General features: G+C 42.3%; 1 protein-coding gene across 1 annotated transcript in view; it reads left to right on the top strand.

The window, feature by feature from the left end:
* ELMO1 (engulfment and cell motility 1) overlaps positions 1-18,432 on the top strand; it is a gene marked incomplete at its 3' end in the record, with an annotated part of 224,602 nt that overhangs the window by 54,963 nt on the left and 151,207 nt on the right. The window contains exons 8-12 of the mRNA XM_080639645.1: positions 3,249-3,400; positions 3,769-3,847; positions 7,842-7,892; positions 9,245-9,367; positions 10,683-10,814. Of these exons, the coding sequence (XP_080495771.1) occupies positions 3,249-3,400; positions 3,769-3,847; positions 7,842-7,892; positions 9,245-9,367; positions 10,683-10,814 (537 nt within the window). The remainder of the gene's footprint in view (positions 1-3,248; positions 3,401-3,768; positions 3,848-7,841; positions 7,893-9,244; positions 9,368-10,682; positions 10,815-18,432) is intronic.

Below are 18,432 nucleotides of genomic sequence, written 5' to 3'. Positions count from 1 at the left end.
AGAGAAGTTGAGTCCATAGTATTGTTTGAGATAGTTAAAAATACCTCTTAGAATGATTTATATAGTTACTGTTTCATAACTGTGGGATGCAGAGCCTCGACCTTGATGAATTGGTTACTCTGCCTCAAAAAAGCACTGTGCACAAAAAGGGGGTGGCAGCAGGGAGAGTATCTCTGTGTGTCACAACTCTCGGTTGGTCTTTCTGTAGTCAAGCGCAGCTCCAATTCCTGACTTGAAAATGAGATGCCTACTTTCAAGTTTTACTATGCATTAGCACTTCACAGAGAGTGGAACTTGGTCAGGCTTTTCTGTCCATTTTCACATCAAAATGGTCCAGACAAGTGACATAATGAACAGAGCACTGCTCAGAGAATCAAGTCTGTTCCTTTCGCTGTTTTCCCTCTGTATTTTGGTGGTGGTGCAGTTTCTTTTGTTAGGGTGAGTGGGGTTTTTTGTTGGTTTTAATTTTAATTCCGAGGTTTTTTGTTTGAAGCTTTTGAATTCTGTCCTCTGCTTTAAGTGATGCTGAGACAGGAAGAGAACACAGATGATGTAGTTGAGTTTACTGTGGGTTTCTCGTCTACCCTCACTTCACACACTTAGCTCCTGCTTTAGTAAAGCATTGGGGGTTAATGTGTAAAGGCATTCTGATTCTTAATCTCCCTTGGAATTGATAGGAAATTGGGCACCCAGCCACTTATTTTATATGTGGCTATATATGTCCTGGTCAGGCTATGCAGATATTAAGATTGCTGAGCAAATAGTTTTAGCCTTGACAGGACATATCCATGTGACAGGTCTTCATGCGAAAGTGCAAAGCAAGAGGTCAGTTATTTATGGAGGGGAGGTTGTATTTCTGTGAGCTTGCATTGTTTTTATCGTTAGAGTTTCGATAGATGAGGGCAGGATTATTTGGGGATGTCAAAAGCCCTCCCTGTGCGTGTTGCTCAATAAGCGGAGAACAGCAAATGACACAGATTTGGACTCCTGTTGCTTCTTGTCTCTTTTCAAGATGGGTCTGTCTTTTCCACATCCAGAACTTCAGGTATGGTAATGGAATTTCTTTTTAATCCAGTTTTGCTCTCTCTAGAACTGAGCATGCCTTATTTATCAGGGTAGACAAGCCTGTGACTTCTGGCCAGACCTGATGCTTCAGCAAGGTGGTTATGAATATACATAGCTTGACATGCAAGTTACCTAGTGGATGTTTTGCATGTGTATTAGGTGTGATACCTTGTAGCTGTGACACACAAACCAGCTTCCTACCTTGTGTTTTGTGCTTAGATGATGCTATGGTCCAGGATCAGAAGAATACATTACGTCTAAGGCAGTCTGTGCTAGACTGAGGTTTCAGTTATCTGTGCTATTACACTTCTGCAGGCCCCTGGGATGAATACGTTATATCCCAGTGAATCATTTACTTCACTTGAAATATCATGGGGAGGAGCTGCTGCACCCAGAATAATTTATACGTGTCAGGGCTTCTGAAGAGGATGGTGACAGCAGTCTGACAAGCTGGGACACAGCCTGGATGTGCTGTGTTCCTGCTCCACAGCTGATCCATGGATCAGCCTGATGACAGAGGCATCCACAGCACCTTTGGTTTAGTGTGTGATCAGTGCAGAGTTGTGCTGTGTGTGCACTGTCCATATTTTGAGCATTCTGGACATTTGGCAGCCCTGAGTAACCATTAAGAGAGGTAGCACATTACAGTGCTGCTGAGATACCGCTGCTTGCTTTATACAGCACGATGTGCATCATGCACTAATGTAAATATTACTTTGGTTCAGGGCTTGCAGACAGCGGATACTGAAAGTCCAGAGTAGAAAAAGGCTAATATTAAGTTGCTTTTCTATGCATGCATGAGTTGGTTCTTTATTTTCTGTAAAGTCAACGTGTACTTCCTGAGCTCCATTAGATTCAGCATAGCATGGTCCTGTTGGGGTAATGCAAACCAAGCAGCAGAGCAAACAGCAGTGCTACAGTAGATTAGAAGAAGAAACATCTGTCCCTTTTTCCTTGTCATCCGCAATCCAAGTTGCAGAAAGGGTGTTCTGCTTCTTCACTGCTATTCGAAACATCACAAGCGTGGAGCAGTTTTGCTGTCCACATGTCAGTGTTTAACTGTGAATTTTACAGGCAGCTTTTCCAAGCATTGGGCATTGCGTTTCTTCCTCCAAAGGGAAAACAATGCCAAGGTCTAAGCAGAAACAGTATAATCACATTAGTGGCTTGTAGCATGAGTACTGAAGAAGCGCTTGGGCTTTTATGTTTTCTGGAAGGGACGCATCAAACTTGAGACAGGGCCGCTGTAGCCTGTTACTTGGCTGTAAAGAGCGAATAACTGTGGCCACACAACATTCTTTTGTCTGTCTGTGCTTCCTCGGGTGCTGTTCATCCTGACTGTGCTGGTATCAGTGCATCCAAGGAAAACCCAGGCAAGCTTCTTCCCAGGAAGCTGGGTCCATGGACTGGACAGCGTGCTGAAGAGCTTCCACTGCCCATCTTACTGCCCAGCTGTGCTGGCTCTGCAGATGGGCGTGCAGCATGTCATTGTCACACTTCAAACACAGCAGAGCTCCAGCCTGGTTTTAATTAACATGCCATTTGTCTGTGGTGGCTTGCAGTAAACGTGAGGGTTATTAATGCATGAACATGGAGCTAGACTGGACTCTGGGCAGAGTTATGGAACCAGTCGTGCTGATAAATGATCATCAACAGAGCTTTAATGTGTAACCTGGGGAGAGCTTTCGGTTCTGTTGGTAACAGCAAGGGGCAGGAGGGGGGGAAATGTGTTTTATCAAAGAGATAAATGTCAATTTCTCTTTTGAAATATTTGCCTTGAGCCCAGCTATTTGTTCAGAGGCAGCCACGCAGGCTTCTGCTGGAGACAGTAAATATACTCCTTGTCTCCTCCAAAGTTTTCCTCACAAAAGAAAGCAACTGTTCCAGTTCTTTAGTGTTGTTTTATCATGGACTTCATGTAACGTTGAAGCGCGTAGATTTTGGTACTATGAATATTGACATCAGTCTGTGGTGATTTGTGCCAGCTGAAGAATCTGTGCCACTCTGTCCTTTGAAGGTATCTGCAGTGCCTGGTTGATTGCTGCCGGGTATTCACTGGTACCCGCTCTGTGGACAAGACTGGTTTTATTCTAGTGCCTTTGAGCCATTGTCCACAGTTTTCTTTCTTATGTTTCCTCCTTTTCATGACAAGATGTAAATCCTCCAACTGTTTGCATTTGTAGATAGCAAGCTACGTGAACAAATTTGCCTCAGACATCTCTATCCTGCAACGGTCACTAGCAATCCTGGAATCGATGGTGCTCAATAGCCATGACCTGTATCAGAAGGTGGCACAGGAGATCACAATTGGGCAGCTAATCCCACATCTGCAGGGGTGAGTGTCTTCAACTGCCACCTGATACAGTGGAATTCCCTCCTCCCACCCCAAATGAGCACAGCATTTGGAAAAAGGAGTGGTATAAAAGACAGGAAACCTCCTGTACAACTCCTGCATCTGCTATATGTGAGTGAGCGGCACTTCAAGGGTATGACTGATTCCATCATTCTTGAATGCTGAGTCTGGAACATCTCTTTCTTGATAGTGGAGACAACCAGGAGCCACTACCTAACTTGTACATGGTTAACATTAGGTGCAAACAGTCCCTCCATTTCTACCTTCGGAAATGCAACTGGAAGATCAGTTTCTATAGCTCATGTGTACTCATGTTTTTTCTCTCATATTTATGATTTTATTCCAAACAGGACAGACCAAGAAATCCAGACATACACCATTGCAGTAATCAATGCACTCTTCCTTAAAGCACCGGATGACAAGAGGCAGGTAAGTTGTTCCTACGTATGTGTGGTGTGTCATATTCATACCTGCAGTTGTCCCAGTGTTGTGGTTTAAGCCCAGCCGGTAACTCAGACCCACGCAGCTGCTCGCTCATTCCCCCCACTTCTTCCTCTCGCTCCCAGAGGGATGGGGAGGAGAATTGAAAGTATGTAACTCCCACAGGTTGAGATAAGAACAGTCCAGTAACTAAGGTATAACACAAACCACTGCTGCTACCACCAATAATAATAATGATAAGGGAAATAACAAGGGGAGAGAATACAACCGCTCACCGCCCGCCAACCGATACCCTGCCTGACCTGAGCAGTGATCTAACCCTTCTGGGTAACTGCCCCCAGTTTATATACTGGCCATGACGTGCTGTGGTATGGAATACCTCTTTGGCTAGTTTGGGTCAGGTGTCCTGTCCCTGCTTCCTCCCGGCTTCCCCTCCTCCCTGGCAGAGCGTGAGACTCACAAAGTCCTTGGTCAGAGTAAACATTACTGAGCAGCAACTAAAACCATCGGTGTTATCAGCGCTGTTCCCAGGCTGCAAGTCAAAACCAAAGCACTGCATCAGCTACTAAGAAGGAGAAAAATGACTCCTACTGCTGAATTCAGGACACCCAGTCACACTTTTCCTGCAGATCATTCAATCTGAAACTTGTTCAGATGCGTCGTGCTGCTATATGATTTATTTTAATGGTGCTACCTCCATCTTGCACCAGTATCAGTAGGGATTAAGCATTCTTCTGTGCTTTTGTAGGTCCCTGTAACCTCACATGAACCGTATTGACTGTGGCTGGCTGTAGTATTTATTGTCCTGAAGTCTTTGCCAGCACAGCTTGTAAAACCAGGCTATTTTTTGATAAACTGTTTCCCCCAGGATCTTTTAATAAAGAGCGTGTTCCTTTTGGGCATGGAAACATCTTGCCTTGTGAGCATTTAGTGACTTTTATAGTGGCCTATTTTAAGTTAACTTCAGTGCCAGAGATCAGGAGACTCCAAAGGAAATATTTCAGGATTGCTGGTTGCTGTTTCAGGAGGATGGAATGCAATGTGTTATGGGATAGAGAAGTTTTAGCCATGTTTATGAAGTCATTAGTCTGTGTCAAAATGCATTTAGTCATTCATTTATTTAACACTTCGGTCACCAAGAATAGTAATGATAACTCCTGGGGTGGCATCCAGTTAGTGTCCAGAGTTCATTGACTTCACTGAGACCTGCTGATCAGTTCTGACAGGGACTCTCCTTAGATGTGTTTATGGGTTTAAATGCTGGAGGTTGTTTAACCAAACATCAAAGCCCTCATGGGTCATTTTTCTGTTTTGCTTCAAAAGTATTTTTAAAATTGAAAACAGGGGAAAGTAAAAGCATGATTTAATTAAAAAAAAGGTGGAACTTTTTGTTCCCATTCCTCTTTTTCTTCCTCCAATACAGTCCTCAGTTATTAAGGGCATAAGGCAGCTCATGAATTAAAATTGGAATAAAGGTTTTCTTTCAGTTTTGGCATAAAACCAGATCAGCAGAATACAATGATCTGGTTTGGCTTGAAGGCTCATAGCTCTAACACTTGCAGAAAACATCCTTCAGCCTTTAATAATCTGTAATAACTAGCTGGAATCTGTTAGGTTTCTCTTTATGTTGTGTTTAATTATTGAACCATACATTGAAGAAGGTAGATGCCTGTTAGCTTCAAGATAAGGTTAACTGGCTTTGTTCACTGAATTCTGTCTTTCTAAGACAACAAACTGTGGTGATGCAGTCTTATGTAGTTACCTGGTGGTGGATACTTCAAAGTTAGGCTTCAGCACTCACCACTAGTGGGGTTAGGAGTGAGAAACTGCACCAAACCCTGTATGACTCTTGGAGCTTTGGCCCCATCTCTGCTGCTGTCTTACGGAGACCAGCATGATGTGGAGCACTGAAATGGTACTGGGAATGGTGGAAACACTTTTTTTGGCAGTTCTCTGCATTTTTGCAAATGTGTTGCTATGGGAAATGGGGTGGCAATTTTGTCAAATAATTCTTGTTCTCCTCTGTTACTATAATGCTTGCTTTAGAAGAGGGAGCTCTGCTAAGAGCCATAGAGCCTGCTCGGAGAGAAGGTTGACTTGGATGCAGTAATTGGTTTTGTGAATGCTTGTTGCTCTGATCAGGTTTTGGTCCAGTGACAAAAACCAATATCCCAATAACAGCTTTTTAAATTCCCGGTATAAGAGAAAAGTGACAATTTGATAATCCTCTCCAAAGAGCCAAATAAAAGCATTCCCTTTTTTTTTTGCCTGGAATGGAGACAAGGCTACCTCATATGCTTCAGCTGTCCCTCTTTTGGGAGTGGATATGCTTTGACAAAACCAGCCAGTCTGTTCCCTGTAACATGAAGTAAATGATGTGCTTGGCACTCCCCCTGCAGCTCAGCTGAGCATTTCCAGAAGTGATGGAAGCATCTGTATCATTCCTTCCTTTGATGTTAAGGGCAGTTGAAACCTGTTCAGCCAGGAAAGGCTTAAAACTAAAGCTGAGTTTCTCTTGTCTTTGATCCCTTCTCCCTTCCTTATAATTCCCATGTTCTGTTGCAGCACCCTCTCTCTGGTCTACAGAAAACAGTCAACATCTGTGGCTGCATCCTGTCTTACAATTAGAATTAAGCATGTGTCAGCATTGATGTGATTTGTTGTGCTGTATTATGTAAGGCTGTGACACATGAGCTGAGTTTCCAATCAATGATTTACTAATTCCAGACATTACCTTCTTGTGTATGTATAAACAGTGTCTCAATAGCAGTGTGCAGTGTTATCCAAATCCTTCCATAGCACATTAAAAATAGTTACATTATAATAATTGCTATAAGCTGTATACATCCCATATGCTAGCGTACGTGCACATGCACACACACATATACTTCTATACTGATGGAAAAGATGATGAAACTTAAAAATGGGGCATGAACTTGTCAATCATGGCAGTCTATTCTCAACCATACCTACAAGTGTGAAATACTCTCTCCTATGCATTGTAGGACAGGTTGCAGCATGCGCAGCCAGGATCAGCTGCTTAAGAATGACAGTAAAACCAAATTCTGCCTGATAGTGACTTGAGGCAAATCTAGAAAGAAAAGTTAAGACACTGTTGATCAATGCCAACATTTTGACCAGGGCCTGCAGGGACAAGACAAGGGGAATGGCTTTAACCTGCCAGAGGGGAGACTGAGATGAGCTCTTAGGCAGAAGCTCTTCCCTGTGAGGGTGCTGAGGCGCTGGCCCAGGGTGCCCAGAGAAGCTGTGGCTGCCCCATCCCTGGCAGTGCTCAAGGCCAGGTTGGACACAGGGGCTTGGAGCAAGCTGCTCCAGTGGAAGGGGTCCCTGCCCGTGGCAGGGGTTGGAGCTGGAGGAGCTTTAAGGTTCTTTTCAACCCAAACCAGTCTGGGATTCTATGAGTGCTACCAAAATCCAGGCGAGAAATATCATTTGCTATAATGAAGCAGAGTATCAGCTATATCGTCATATGCATTGATTTGAGGGTCACAAACTGAAATTTACTATGAGAAAAGGAGCAAAGAAAATGAAAAGTATGTCAAAAGCTGAGGACTTTGGTGATCCAAAACCAGCAATGAAAGGCCTCAGAAGAGACCTCTGTGGCTTAAACAGCATTTACACACTCTTGTTCAAGCACAGCCATCCCCTTGCAAGCACAGAACGAAGCATGGAATGGGAGCCAGCCAGGACTTTAAAATAAGACACAAATGAGATGCTTATTGAAAGTCATGTGCTCTAACTTTCACTCAATTCATCAGCCTACAACTCAGAACCACTTCATTATAGCAAATGCTATTTCTCACTGATATAGCTGATATATAGCTGATACACTGCTTCATTTAATTTATAAGTAGCACTGCTGAAACAGGAGAATTAAACATTTTAAGTCGCTGTTCTCATAGGTATGGCATAAAAATACCTGCTTCTGGCTAATTTTTGTTTTCATTTCAAACTTAATCAGGAAATGGCAAACATTTTGGCACAAAAGCAGCTTCGCTCCATCATCTTAACTGTAAGTATATCAGTTTCACGAGTTATTTTTCACTAGCAGAGAGAAAAGGTGACTCCAGTTCTGGTGTTCATTGCTTTTATCTTAATGCATTTCAGTTACAGTTGTATTTTGATATGATTTGAAGCCTGTAATACACTAATAAAGGTTTGGTTGTTGAATAGGTTGAAAACTGGTTGCCAGAAAGGGTGTTTTTCCAGGCAAATAAATAATGATTTCTTCATGAAAATATAACACTGAATACTTCTGTCTTTTTTTCACTTTTTCAGATTATTTTGTCCTGTTATAAAGTTGCACACATTTTGTCTCCATTTGCACAAAAGAAACATGAAATATAGCACAGGGTGAAGGTAATGAATGTAACATGAAAGACTTGCATCTGCTATCATGGAAAACCAGAAGGATTTTACCTTTGACTTTAGAGTAGCTGTATCTCTAAGGGAACAAGGGAAAGAACTCTCTGTGTTATGAGATACGGGGCAGTGTAAAACAAACCAAACAACCCCTTGCTCCCCCTCCTTCACTATCATAATTTCAGGGATCCATACAAATCCCTCAGGATTTGTTTCAGGAGGCATGGTTTTAACCTGCTGTGTCCATAGCAGATTTGGTGTAAGCATGTGGATAATATTCTCAGGTGTTCATTTGCTGTCATAAAATGCTCCGGTGCCTTTTGGCAGACAACTTTTATTCTCTGGAACTGTACGGTATCATTTGCTCTCTCCATCTCCTAAATTTGGTGGGTTCTGGCACACCGGGGTGTTTCAGTTGTTCATCAGTTTGGTATCTGCTTTCTGGATGGGACTAATTCTGCATGTATGGGACATTGCATGAATGTATTTCTAAGCATCTTCCTCGTACAGAATGGAGTTACCTGGTAGAGGTAAGATTGTGGTGAGATGTTTGATGTTGACTCCTGCAGCCGGAGCCCTGTTATATCTCTGTATTCGCTGGCTGTGTTTGCAGCCTGAATACTTTCCTGTTCTGGCAGTTACTCTCTTAAATGCTTTCTTGATATACTCATTTTATTTTCATACAGAGCTCTGAGTCCCTTGAGAAAGAGTTAATTTTTCTTCAAAGTGACTTCTCAGGACTATTTGATGCCACTTCTCAATATGGGCACAGGCTCTATCTAGTGGCAAGGAGGAGAAAGTTTAAGCATGTTGTTATTGTAAAGTCCTGCCCATTAAAGTTCCTTATCTAGTACCTAAACCAGTAGTGCTTGTCCTGGTTTGATTCTTCCTTCTTTTGCACTGTTGCATAGGGTACATACTTACAGAAACGGAAACACCTGAGTGCATGTGCTGTGATTTTCTGATAAGATGGCATTCACTGGGATCTCTCCTTCTTTGCAGCATGTTATCAGGGCACAGAGGGCCATCAATAATGAAATGGCACACCAGCTTTATGTTCTTCAAGTACTTACCTTTAACCTTCTGGAAGACAGAATGATGACAAAAATGGATCCACAAGATCAGGTAAGCATCTGGCCTGATCCGGTCAGAACAGAAGAGGGCCGCTGCTCATTGCTGTACCTAAAACTCTTCATGGAGGAAAAGACATTGCTAGGAGTGTTTGCACAGTTCATTCATTCATTATGTTATGAAGCAGGTTATGTTTTCTGGTTGTTAGAAGATGTACTTTGCGTTCTGTTTGCAAAGGCACAACAAAATGGCCAGGCTTTTCTCCGTAGCAGATGGCTTCATGAACTAAATTGAGTGTCATCCTGAGCTAAAACTCTGAGCAGCAGTCCAGCATTTGTTTCTTCCGTGTACTTCTCAGAGGCAGCATAGATGTGTGGTCCTTTGTAAAAGTACTTCTGTGGAGCTAGGATGAATATTTAAATGAAAACTATCTGGCCTGATAGAGTTGAAGTTAATTTGTGCTACTGTAAAACCTGGTTTTGTTACTGGGCACTCTGTAATAGTTGTTCATTTGTTTATTGCTGGCTGTGTCTGAACACCAGCTTTAATATTGTTCATTGTGCTAAGAGAGACACTTGCTTAAGAGATTCAGGTTTAAATATTGAGTCAATCAGCCATAGAGAAGATGGGTCTTGTTACTTTAGTTTTTGTGGCCTTCTTGTTAGGCGGAACAACAAGGAGGAACTTGATTTCAGTTGTAAGAGGAAGTTAAGACCCCTGCTGATAACTTGGAGGAGGTGGGAGGGCAAGATGGTTGCAAACATAAGTAACCTCATGCTGTAGGATTTTACCCTTCCTGTTTCTTAAGTTTGAGGCTGGAAGGTTTGACTCTTGGGAGCATACACGCAGTTAGCTAGTGCGTATCTCCATAGACAGTGACTGACATGGTGGTGTTAATGGTGATGCTAGGGTGGTTGTCACTCTCTTGAGACATTTCTAGTGATGTGTAACTGCAGCGATTCCTCTCCTGCCCATTGCTGTGCTAGCAAATGTGTGCAGTTACCAAAAGGAATGCAGAGCGCTGAGCCCTTTCAGTTTTAGACAGCAAAGAGCTTAAGTACCAGCTGAATTTGGAATGTGTGTGATCTCTTGGCTCTGGTAGTTTCATGCCTGTGGTTAAAATTAAGTGTGTAGTCCGGTTTCTGGAAGTCAACACTGAAGCATCTGCATGTGAACCCCACCAAATGTGAAGACTTCGCAAAATGGGAACCACAAAGTTATTTTGCTGACTGTCTCTGAGTATGAAGTAGGGAATTCAGACAAAGAAAGGTTGGGCAGTGGAGGCAAACCAGTGTTTTGAAACAGCTTGTGTGATATTGGTTATTAAAGTGAGAGGTTTTAACCCTTTTTTAACATCGTTTTATCACAGGCTCAGCGGGATATCATCTTTGAACTCCGACGAATCGCATTTGATGCAGAATCTGAACCTAACAATAGCAGTGGCAGCATTGAGAAACGCAAATCCATGTATACTCGAGACTATAAAAAACTTGGATTTATTGTGAGTATTTTTGTGTGGTGGTGCACTGAAAGTGGGCGAGGGCATCCATTGTACATCTTGTAATCAATCACTTCTCTTACTTGGTCTTCTGGCTATTTCCTCCTATAATGTTACAGAGTGTTTTTAATTGTCTAGAGCTTAATGATGGTGACGATAGGGTTGAGTGTTTATGCCTATGAATCACAGGGAACACCAACAAGGCAGATAACATGGTGGGAATCTGTTACAGACCACACAACCAGGATGAAGAGGAAGATGAAATATTCTATAAGCAGCTGGGAGAAGTCTGAAAGAACACTGAATCCTGTGTTCAGCTCTAGGCCTCTCACTGCAAGAGACAATGGGGTGAAGGAGGACAATGGAGCTGGTGCAGGGCCTGAAGCACAGTGTGATGGGGAAGGGCTGAGGGACCTGGGGGGTTCAGTGTGGAGAAGAGAAGGCTCAGGGGGGACCTGATCGCTCCCTGCAAGTGCCTGAGAGGAGGATGGAGCCAGGAGGGGCTGGGCTCTGCTCCCAAGGAACAAGGGATGGGACAAGAGGAACCGGCCTCAAGCTGCACCAGGGCAGGTTTAGATGGAGCTGAGGAACAATTCCTGCCCCAGAGGGTGCTCAGGCATTGGAACAGGCTGCCCAGGGCAGGGCTGCAGGCACCGACCCTGAAGATGTGTAGGTGTGATGCTAGGAATGGGATTTAGTGGTGGTATGGCAGTGCTGGGTTATCAGTTGGCCTTTTGATGAACTTTAAGGTCTTTTCCAACCTCGGTGATTCTGTGATTCTAATTGGAAGAAATAATTACCTGTGGTTGAAGCATGTAGTTTTTCATGACATTCCATAACCCTTGATTTACTGTGTTTGTATGACTTGATACTATTTGAAGTACCTCATCTTAAGAGAAAGCTGCTAACTAGTTTGTAGTAGTTCACAGCAGAGGGCACTAGCATCATACCAGATGTAGGCTGTTCGCAACAGTCCAACAGCCCACTTGCATGGGTACAGTCATTTCAGCCTTAGAAATAGTCGAAAGAACTGTTCTGCATTGTGGATTCCCATTTCTCAGTTGAATGCCAGAAGATGTTTGATGCTTAGGCTAAAGGATACCGCTTGGGCAATAAAACTTTACTGAATTTGCCTTACAGTTTGTTATACAGTGTACTGTAAATAGAGTTTCTTTTCTGTCTGGCACTTACTGGTCAGATATGTTTTCCCTCTGAAGTAATAGTTTGTTCCTGTGTTTGAGTGGGTTTCAGGCTTCCATGGGCTCTGTGACAGGGATGCTTCCTTGCAGTCTGGATTTCTTTAGTTGTCTATGGGGCTTTAGTTTGTTCTCCAGTCTCTGCAGATCTGTAAAAGATGAGGTTTAGTAAATGTACTTAAAGGTCCAATGAGAAAAACTGAGGTTTGAGTTGCAGCTCTGGCCATGTTCTGCAGATGCGAGCAACAGCAGCAAAGCATCAATCTGTTTCCAGACCCAAGAAGCAGAAATACAGAAATCACAAACCTCGCTCTCACACCCATCCTGTGCTTGGTGCTCTTAGGGCCCAGAGGTGTGTGACCTACTGCATTCTTTCCCATAACCATAGCTTCTTTGTTTTACGTTACTGTTTGCCATACATTAGAGCAAGCTGCTCTAGTGGAAGGTGTCCCTGCCGTGGCAGGATTGGAACTGGGTGAGCTTTAAGGTCCCTTCCAACACAAACCAGTCTGGGATTGTGTGACTCCATAGCTTCTCAGCCAGGTGTGATCATCAGACTGTTTTCTGCTGATCCGGAGTGGTAACAGGAGGATGCAAGAGGATTACTGGTGTCTGGAAGCATTAGGTTTAAAATGGCTGGGAGAAAACTTGAGAAACTTTATTCTGTTAACAAAAATGGAGCATTGTAAGCAGAAAAGCCTGGCAGGATGGTGTCTGTGTGTTGGAGGAGCTGCTCAATTTATATAAAGCTGGTGCTGTTGATCTGAGCTACTAATTGCGCAGAAGGAGGCACGTGAGTCAGGTGCACCGTTAGTGACCAGACCCATAGTGACCAGCAAACCCAGATGTTAAAGCTGCTGCTGTTGTTTACCATGCAGCTGCATGTGATTTATCAGAATTGTTTGTCAGGAGCTGTGGGCATCTAACAATTTGCACATTGCTGAAATGAATAAGCCAGCCTTTTACTGTTTACTGCTCAGTTCCTCTTAGCTTTAGTCCTTCCAGAGGAGAACAGATTTAAAAGCCCATCATATACTGTGTCTGATTTCACTGTGTGGTTTGCTTGTTGGCTGCTTGTTTGCTTTGTGCATCCCAGTTACAAACTCGTGGGGGCAGGCCAGCTCCATGGATTTGAGTGTAGTGGAGCTGAGTGGTTTGTTCCAGGTGTATCCTAACAGAAGAGTTCTTGTACTGCTAATTGTCTTCTGACCCCTTCTCGTAGAGGTGGATCTTGGACATCTTTCTGTGGCTATTATGTACAATAATATACCCAACACTGGTCAGACAAAATGACATCTCTCTTCTTTTGTAACGTGGTCTTCATCTGTTTCAAGGCTTGATGGGTATAGCTGATTCCACACAGCCCCTTGTTTGATATTGAAGTGATGGTAGTTTTGTGAAACAGTGTAAATTCAATTTATTATTAATTACTGAAAATAGGGTTGTTTGGGGTTTTTTTAAGCCTATGCAGTTTTCCATCTCATGCATGCAAGCAGATATGTATGCGTGTTACTTAAATGTGCGTATCACTGTTCCGCCTCCTCTCATTCCTCTTGGGTTTCTTTGGCTGTTGTAAGATTTAAAGGACAGTAAATAGCATAACATACAAAGTATTGATATTTCTTCAGTTACAAAGAATTGCAGACATTCTCTTTGAATATGTGCTTTCATTAACTAAAGCCTATCAATGAAGGAAAAAACAAGGGGAAGAAAGTGACTCATTTGTGAATACTGAATTATTTCCCCAAATGAAAAGCACCTTCATACCTGAATTGTGACTATGTTGACTGTTTGATGTCGTCAGCCTACTTCACAGCCCCTGCGTGAGTGGCAATGGGATGCGTTCTTATGAAAATGCCTTAAATCTTCCTACATTTTGGTGCAGCTCTATCCTCTGTTTGACGTCTGTCTGAAGGGAACTGAAGGCAGAGCAGAACAATGCCCAGGCATGCAAAACATACCTGCATTTTGCAGAGCACAGTTCTAGTTCTAAGAGCTTCACATCCCTGTAGAGGGAGGCAAAGAAGAGTCAAAGCCAAGTGAACTGAAATTCCCCAATGATGGTCCTATGAGGTTTTGTCTCTTTATCACCCCTCTATTAAGGGCAGATGAGGTATATTACAGGATGGGCATAGGCAGACTTCTCTCTGCTCTTAATTTGAACTAACCCCAGCCTGGCCCTTTCCTTTTGCACATGGCAGCCAGTTTAGCTTGCTTGAAAAAGAAAATGTGAACCCTTTCTACAGAAGTATCTAAAAGGAGAGAAAGATCTGTCCCAATTTGCCTTTATGACACTGGGCACTGGGTTTAGCTTCCTTGCAAATCTTTCCCTTATCAAAGCAACATGGCTCATAAGGGTGCTGCGGTGTCCCCAGCTACCACAGTTATTATTATAATAATTATATATTATTATATATAAAAATATTATATATTTTTATATATTATTATATTAAATTATATATAATATAATGTAATAATATCTAATAAATATATATAATTATAATAATTATAATAGTTATTATAATAATCGTTATTAATGAACTTTCAAGGGAAGTATAATTCACTGCACAAATGGAGTCTTCTGTGGATGTGCTATGCATGCTATAGGATGTAAGTGTGAGGTCCTTTACTGGAGCTGATAGTTGTTACAGCAGGAAGGAGTTTCACTCAATTCTTTTGAGTGATGATGGATGAGAGGCAACTGCAGCCATTAAGTGGGCTGCTTCCTGTGTGGGTTTGCTGTAGATACACATCCTCAGGAAAACTCTAATGATTCTTTTTACCTTGCTTTTACTCGATTGCTTATAATTTAAGTAATTTGTCTTTAAAAGAAACCACGGCTGAAAGGTGTTTTAATTAATGCACCTTAATTACAGTAGCAAATGTTATGTCAAAAAGGTTAAGTTTGGGTAAAACTGCCTGAAGTGTAACTAAGGCAATCAAAACGATGCTGTCATAGTAGTCTTATGCTTAGAAGACTGATTCAAGCAGATCTTGGTTTTGAACCTTTTATTTTACTTGTTAACTATTTGGTATTGTTTTCCTTTATACAAAATGCCTGTTGAACAGCTCTGGATTTCTCCTTAGTGAGTAGTCTTTGAACCATTGCTCTTTGTTAGGACTGCTAATGTTGGTACTCCAGTATACCAGCTGTGCCAGCCATTCTGCTTAAATAATGAGTGGAAATCACAGTGTACCTTACTCAAGAGACATTAAGCTTACCTGAACTCAAAAAAAGGCTTTTCATGCCCAAATGTGACTTGGGAACAGCTGTGGTAGGATTCACACAGACAAAATGACTCAGGTAGGTTTTGATTCTGCTGTGTCTGACTTCCACCTAGTTGTAAACGTTTAACCTGTGTTTATTTACGATACTCAGGTTTAGATGGATTAATGTTTTTGGCTTGCTGCTCCTGCTAGCACTGTTCGCGCTGTTTGCTCCTGGCTGTCTTCTTGCTAGCTTGATAATGATCCTGCTGGGCAGGATGGGAGTTTGTGCCTTAGATCTTACCTGTGTAGAAGAGGCAAACTGCGTTAGCAACGCTGGTGAAAGGAAACCAGTTGATTGCCTGACATGTTCCAAGGTCACAGAAAGGCTCATACTTTTACCACTGTTTAAGTCAGGGATAGATGCCGGTTTCCTGGTGTACTTCTTTACTGCTGCAGTTCAAACAGTACAAAAATGGCTCACTGGCCAGGACGTGGGTGTTACACTTCCATCAGGAATTTGGAAGAGCTGAAGCTATATGGAAAGGTGTAGCCCTTGACTGCTCTCCAGCTGCTGTGGCTGGAGGGGTACCTGCCTCAAATCCTCTTAGCTGAGCCTCTAGAAAGTCTCATGGGTATGGTCCTTAATTCCCTGTAGTACAAACCATCTGGATTAGCTCACACCTTGTCCAGCATCGGTTTCATCTAAAGTAGGCTGACTCTTCGTTAGGGGCTGTAGCAATAGGACAAGGGGTGATGGGTTCAAACTGAAACAGGGGAAGTTCAAGTTAGATAAGAGGAAGAAGTTCTTCCCTGTGAGGGTGCTGAGGCGCTGGCCCAGGGTGCCCAGAGAAGCTGTGGCTGCCCCATCCCTGGCAGTGTTCAAGGCCAGGTTGGACACAGGGGCTTGGAGCAAGCTGCTCCAGTGGAAGGTGTCCCTGCCCGTGGCAGGGGTTGGAACTGGATGAGCTTTAAGGTCCCTTCCAACCCAAACCAGTCTGGGATTCTGTGATTCATGACTGGGACAGATTTCTGGTGGTGACTTACATAGACCTCTGTGATGCTTTATGTTGGATTTACACATTAGCTCAGTGAATTAAGGGAATACAGTCATCAAACCATGATTTTTTTTTAATCTTTATAAGGAAAAGTATGTGCAGATTGTGCTTAGGATTTATTCGCTATTGCAAAGGTCAGTTTTATATTGGTGAGGTCCAACTTGATCCAGAAATGCTGTTGCTTAACATGTTATGTAGGTTGGGGTGAATTTTATTATTGGAGAATAACATTTGCAGTCTACTAATGTGTATTGCTGAACTGTCATAGAAAAATAATTAACCAGGTAGAAATGGTTAATATTAAATATTAATTTTTAGAAATTAGGTGTTAATAGGTAGAAATTAATAGGTAGAATGTAATAAATAAAGAAATAAATTAATAGGTAGAAATGCTTAATATTAAATATTTGCTGAAACACAAAGGTGGAAGAAGCAGCAGTGTTTGTTTGAAGGAAGACCTGCCGTCGTTGTATGCAAACATAATTGGTGAGGTTTGATGCAAACTACATCCAGTAGAACTGTCCTGGAGTTCTTTATATGTGCTGGGGTAGTGGGGATGTCATTTAAATGACTTGCACTGAAAGTATCTGAAAAGGTTTTCTGCGTATTCTTTCAGAGACATAGCAGTTGCAGCCATATCTTTGATATATCAGGTATATTTGATATACTGCATACTTCTGACTTGAGGTACACCATGTTTTTATAATTGTTACTTTATTTAAATCCAGGGATCCTCCAGATCCATTTTCATTCTATTCAGTTTGCTGGTTCTTGCTTTCTTATGTCCCTGCTCATTGCTGGGGGGTTGAACTGGGATGATCTGCGAAGGTGCCTTCCAACCCAAGCTATTCTATGATTCATTGAATTCAGAGAGGTTGAAAATTCCCAAGTCACTGTTCTATCTCATTAAATCACACTGTGGAAGTTGTGTGCATCATCATCTCTTTGAATATGGAGCTGTTAAATAAAAAGACAAAATTACTTCCTCACTAAGAATTGGAGCTGATCACCTCTTCCCAACTGCTTGTGGGGGTTTTGATTGGTTTTTTGATGCAGCATTTTCTCATATTTGTAACTCTTGTGTAAATGAACAGATGGGAGCATTTTGCCTGTAGAACTTCAGGATTATTTAGGGAAGGGGTAAATGGTAAGGTTGTGCGCTAGTTGATAGTTGTAACATAATTTTATCAATTCATAATTCACTGTGAATATCACTGTGACCAGTTTTGAGAGGGTTCATTTTAGATCGACACCACTTCAATTGGACTTTTCCTTTTCAGGTGTTCTGAAGTTCCTCCATCATCAGTTGTTTTATGCCCTGGGAGCTTCTGTAGTGTTTTTGTCATACAAACGTATGGAAGTGAGGCGTGCAGAATAACATTTCACCTACGCTGCTTTGGGGTGGGGAAAATAGAAGTTAGCTCTTCTGTGTAGAATAGCTATTACCAGGTCTAGCACGTACTGCAAGCTGCTTTCAGGACAAACTGGCATGACTTGTCAACTGATTTACACAGCTGCACGTAGCACTGATGCAAAATCTGTGATAAGTTGTCAATAATCTGTCAAGACAGAAATAAGTCTGTACTATAATAGGCTAGGGATGCAGGGAATTTCATGTTTTCTATGCTTCAGCATATTCGTATGGAAGATAGTGTTGTTAGGCATAGTGTAAGGAATGGGTGTTGCTTATTCCATCAGCAGCTATCTACAGACAGTACACCATTACTGTGATTGGGCATCTCGGTGTGAGGACACATTCTATACATCCTTCAGAGATTGCCCTGGAAGCCAGAATTAAGACAGTGGAGCCATTCAGGACAGAGAAGAGAGCTTTACACAGCTAGGACTGCAGGAGAATGCCAGGTTGCCAGAATGTAATTACTGCACTGGAATTAATCCAGAGTAATCCTGTGCAACACGCCACGTGATTTATTTACTTAATCTTTTTTAATGGCATAAACAGACGTGGTTTGAGGTTTGCATCTTACCCAAAAGAGTGAATTTTCATTCCCACAGTACCCTACTAAGCTGGCTAACAAATTCTTGATGGGTTTGATAACGTTAACATGTACGGTATAAAAGCATAAGCTATAAAATACCACTCAGACAGTGAAGCTGACAGATGCATAGATATTAGTCTGGTGTAAAAAAAAAAACCAA

The sequence above is a fragment of the Psittacula echo genome (assembly GCF_963264785.1).
Source record: "Psittacula echo genome assembly, chromosome: 2".
Classification (NCBI taxonomy): domain Eukaryota; kingdom Metazoa; phylum Chordata; class Aves; order Psittaciformes; family Psittacidae; genus Psittacula; species Psittacula echo.
The sequence above is the reverse complement of the archived record's forward strand: the minus strand, read 5'-3'. Positions and strand labels throughout refer to the sequence as shown.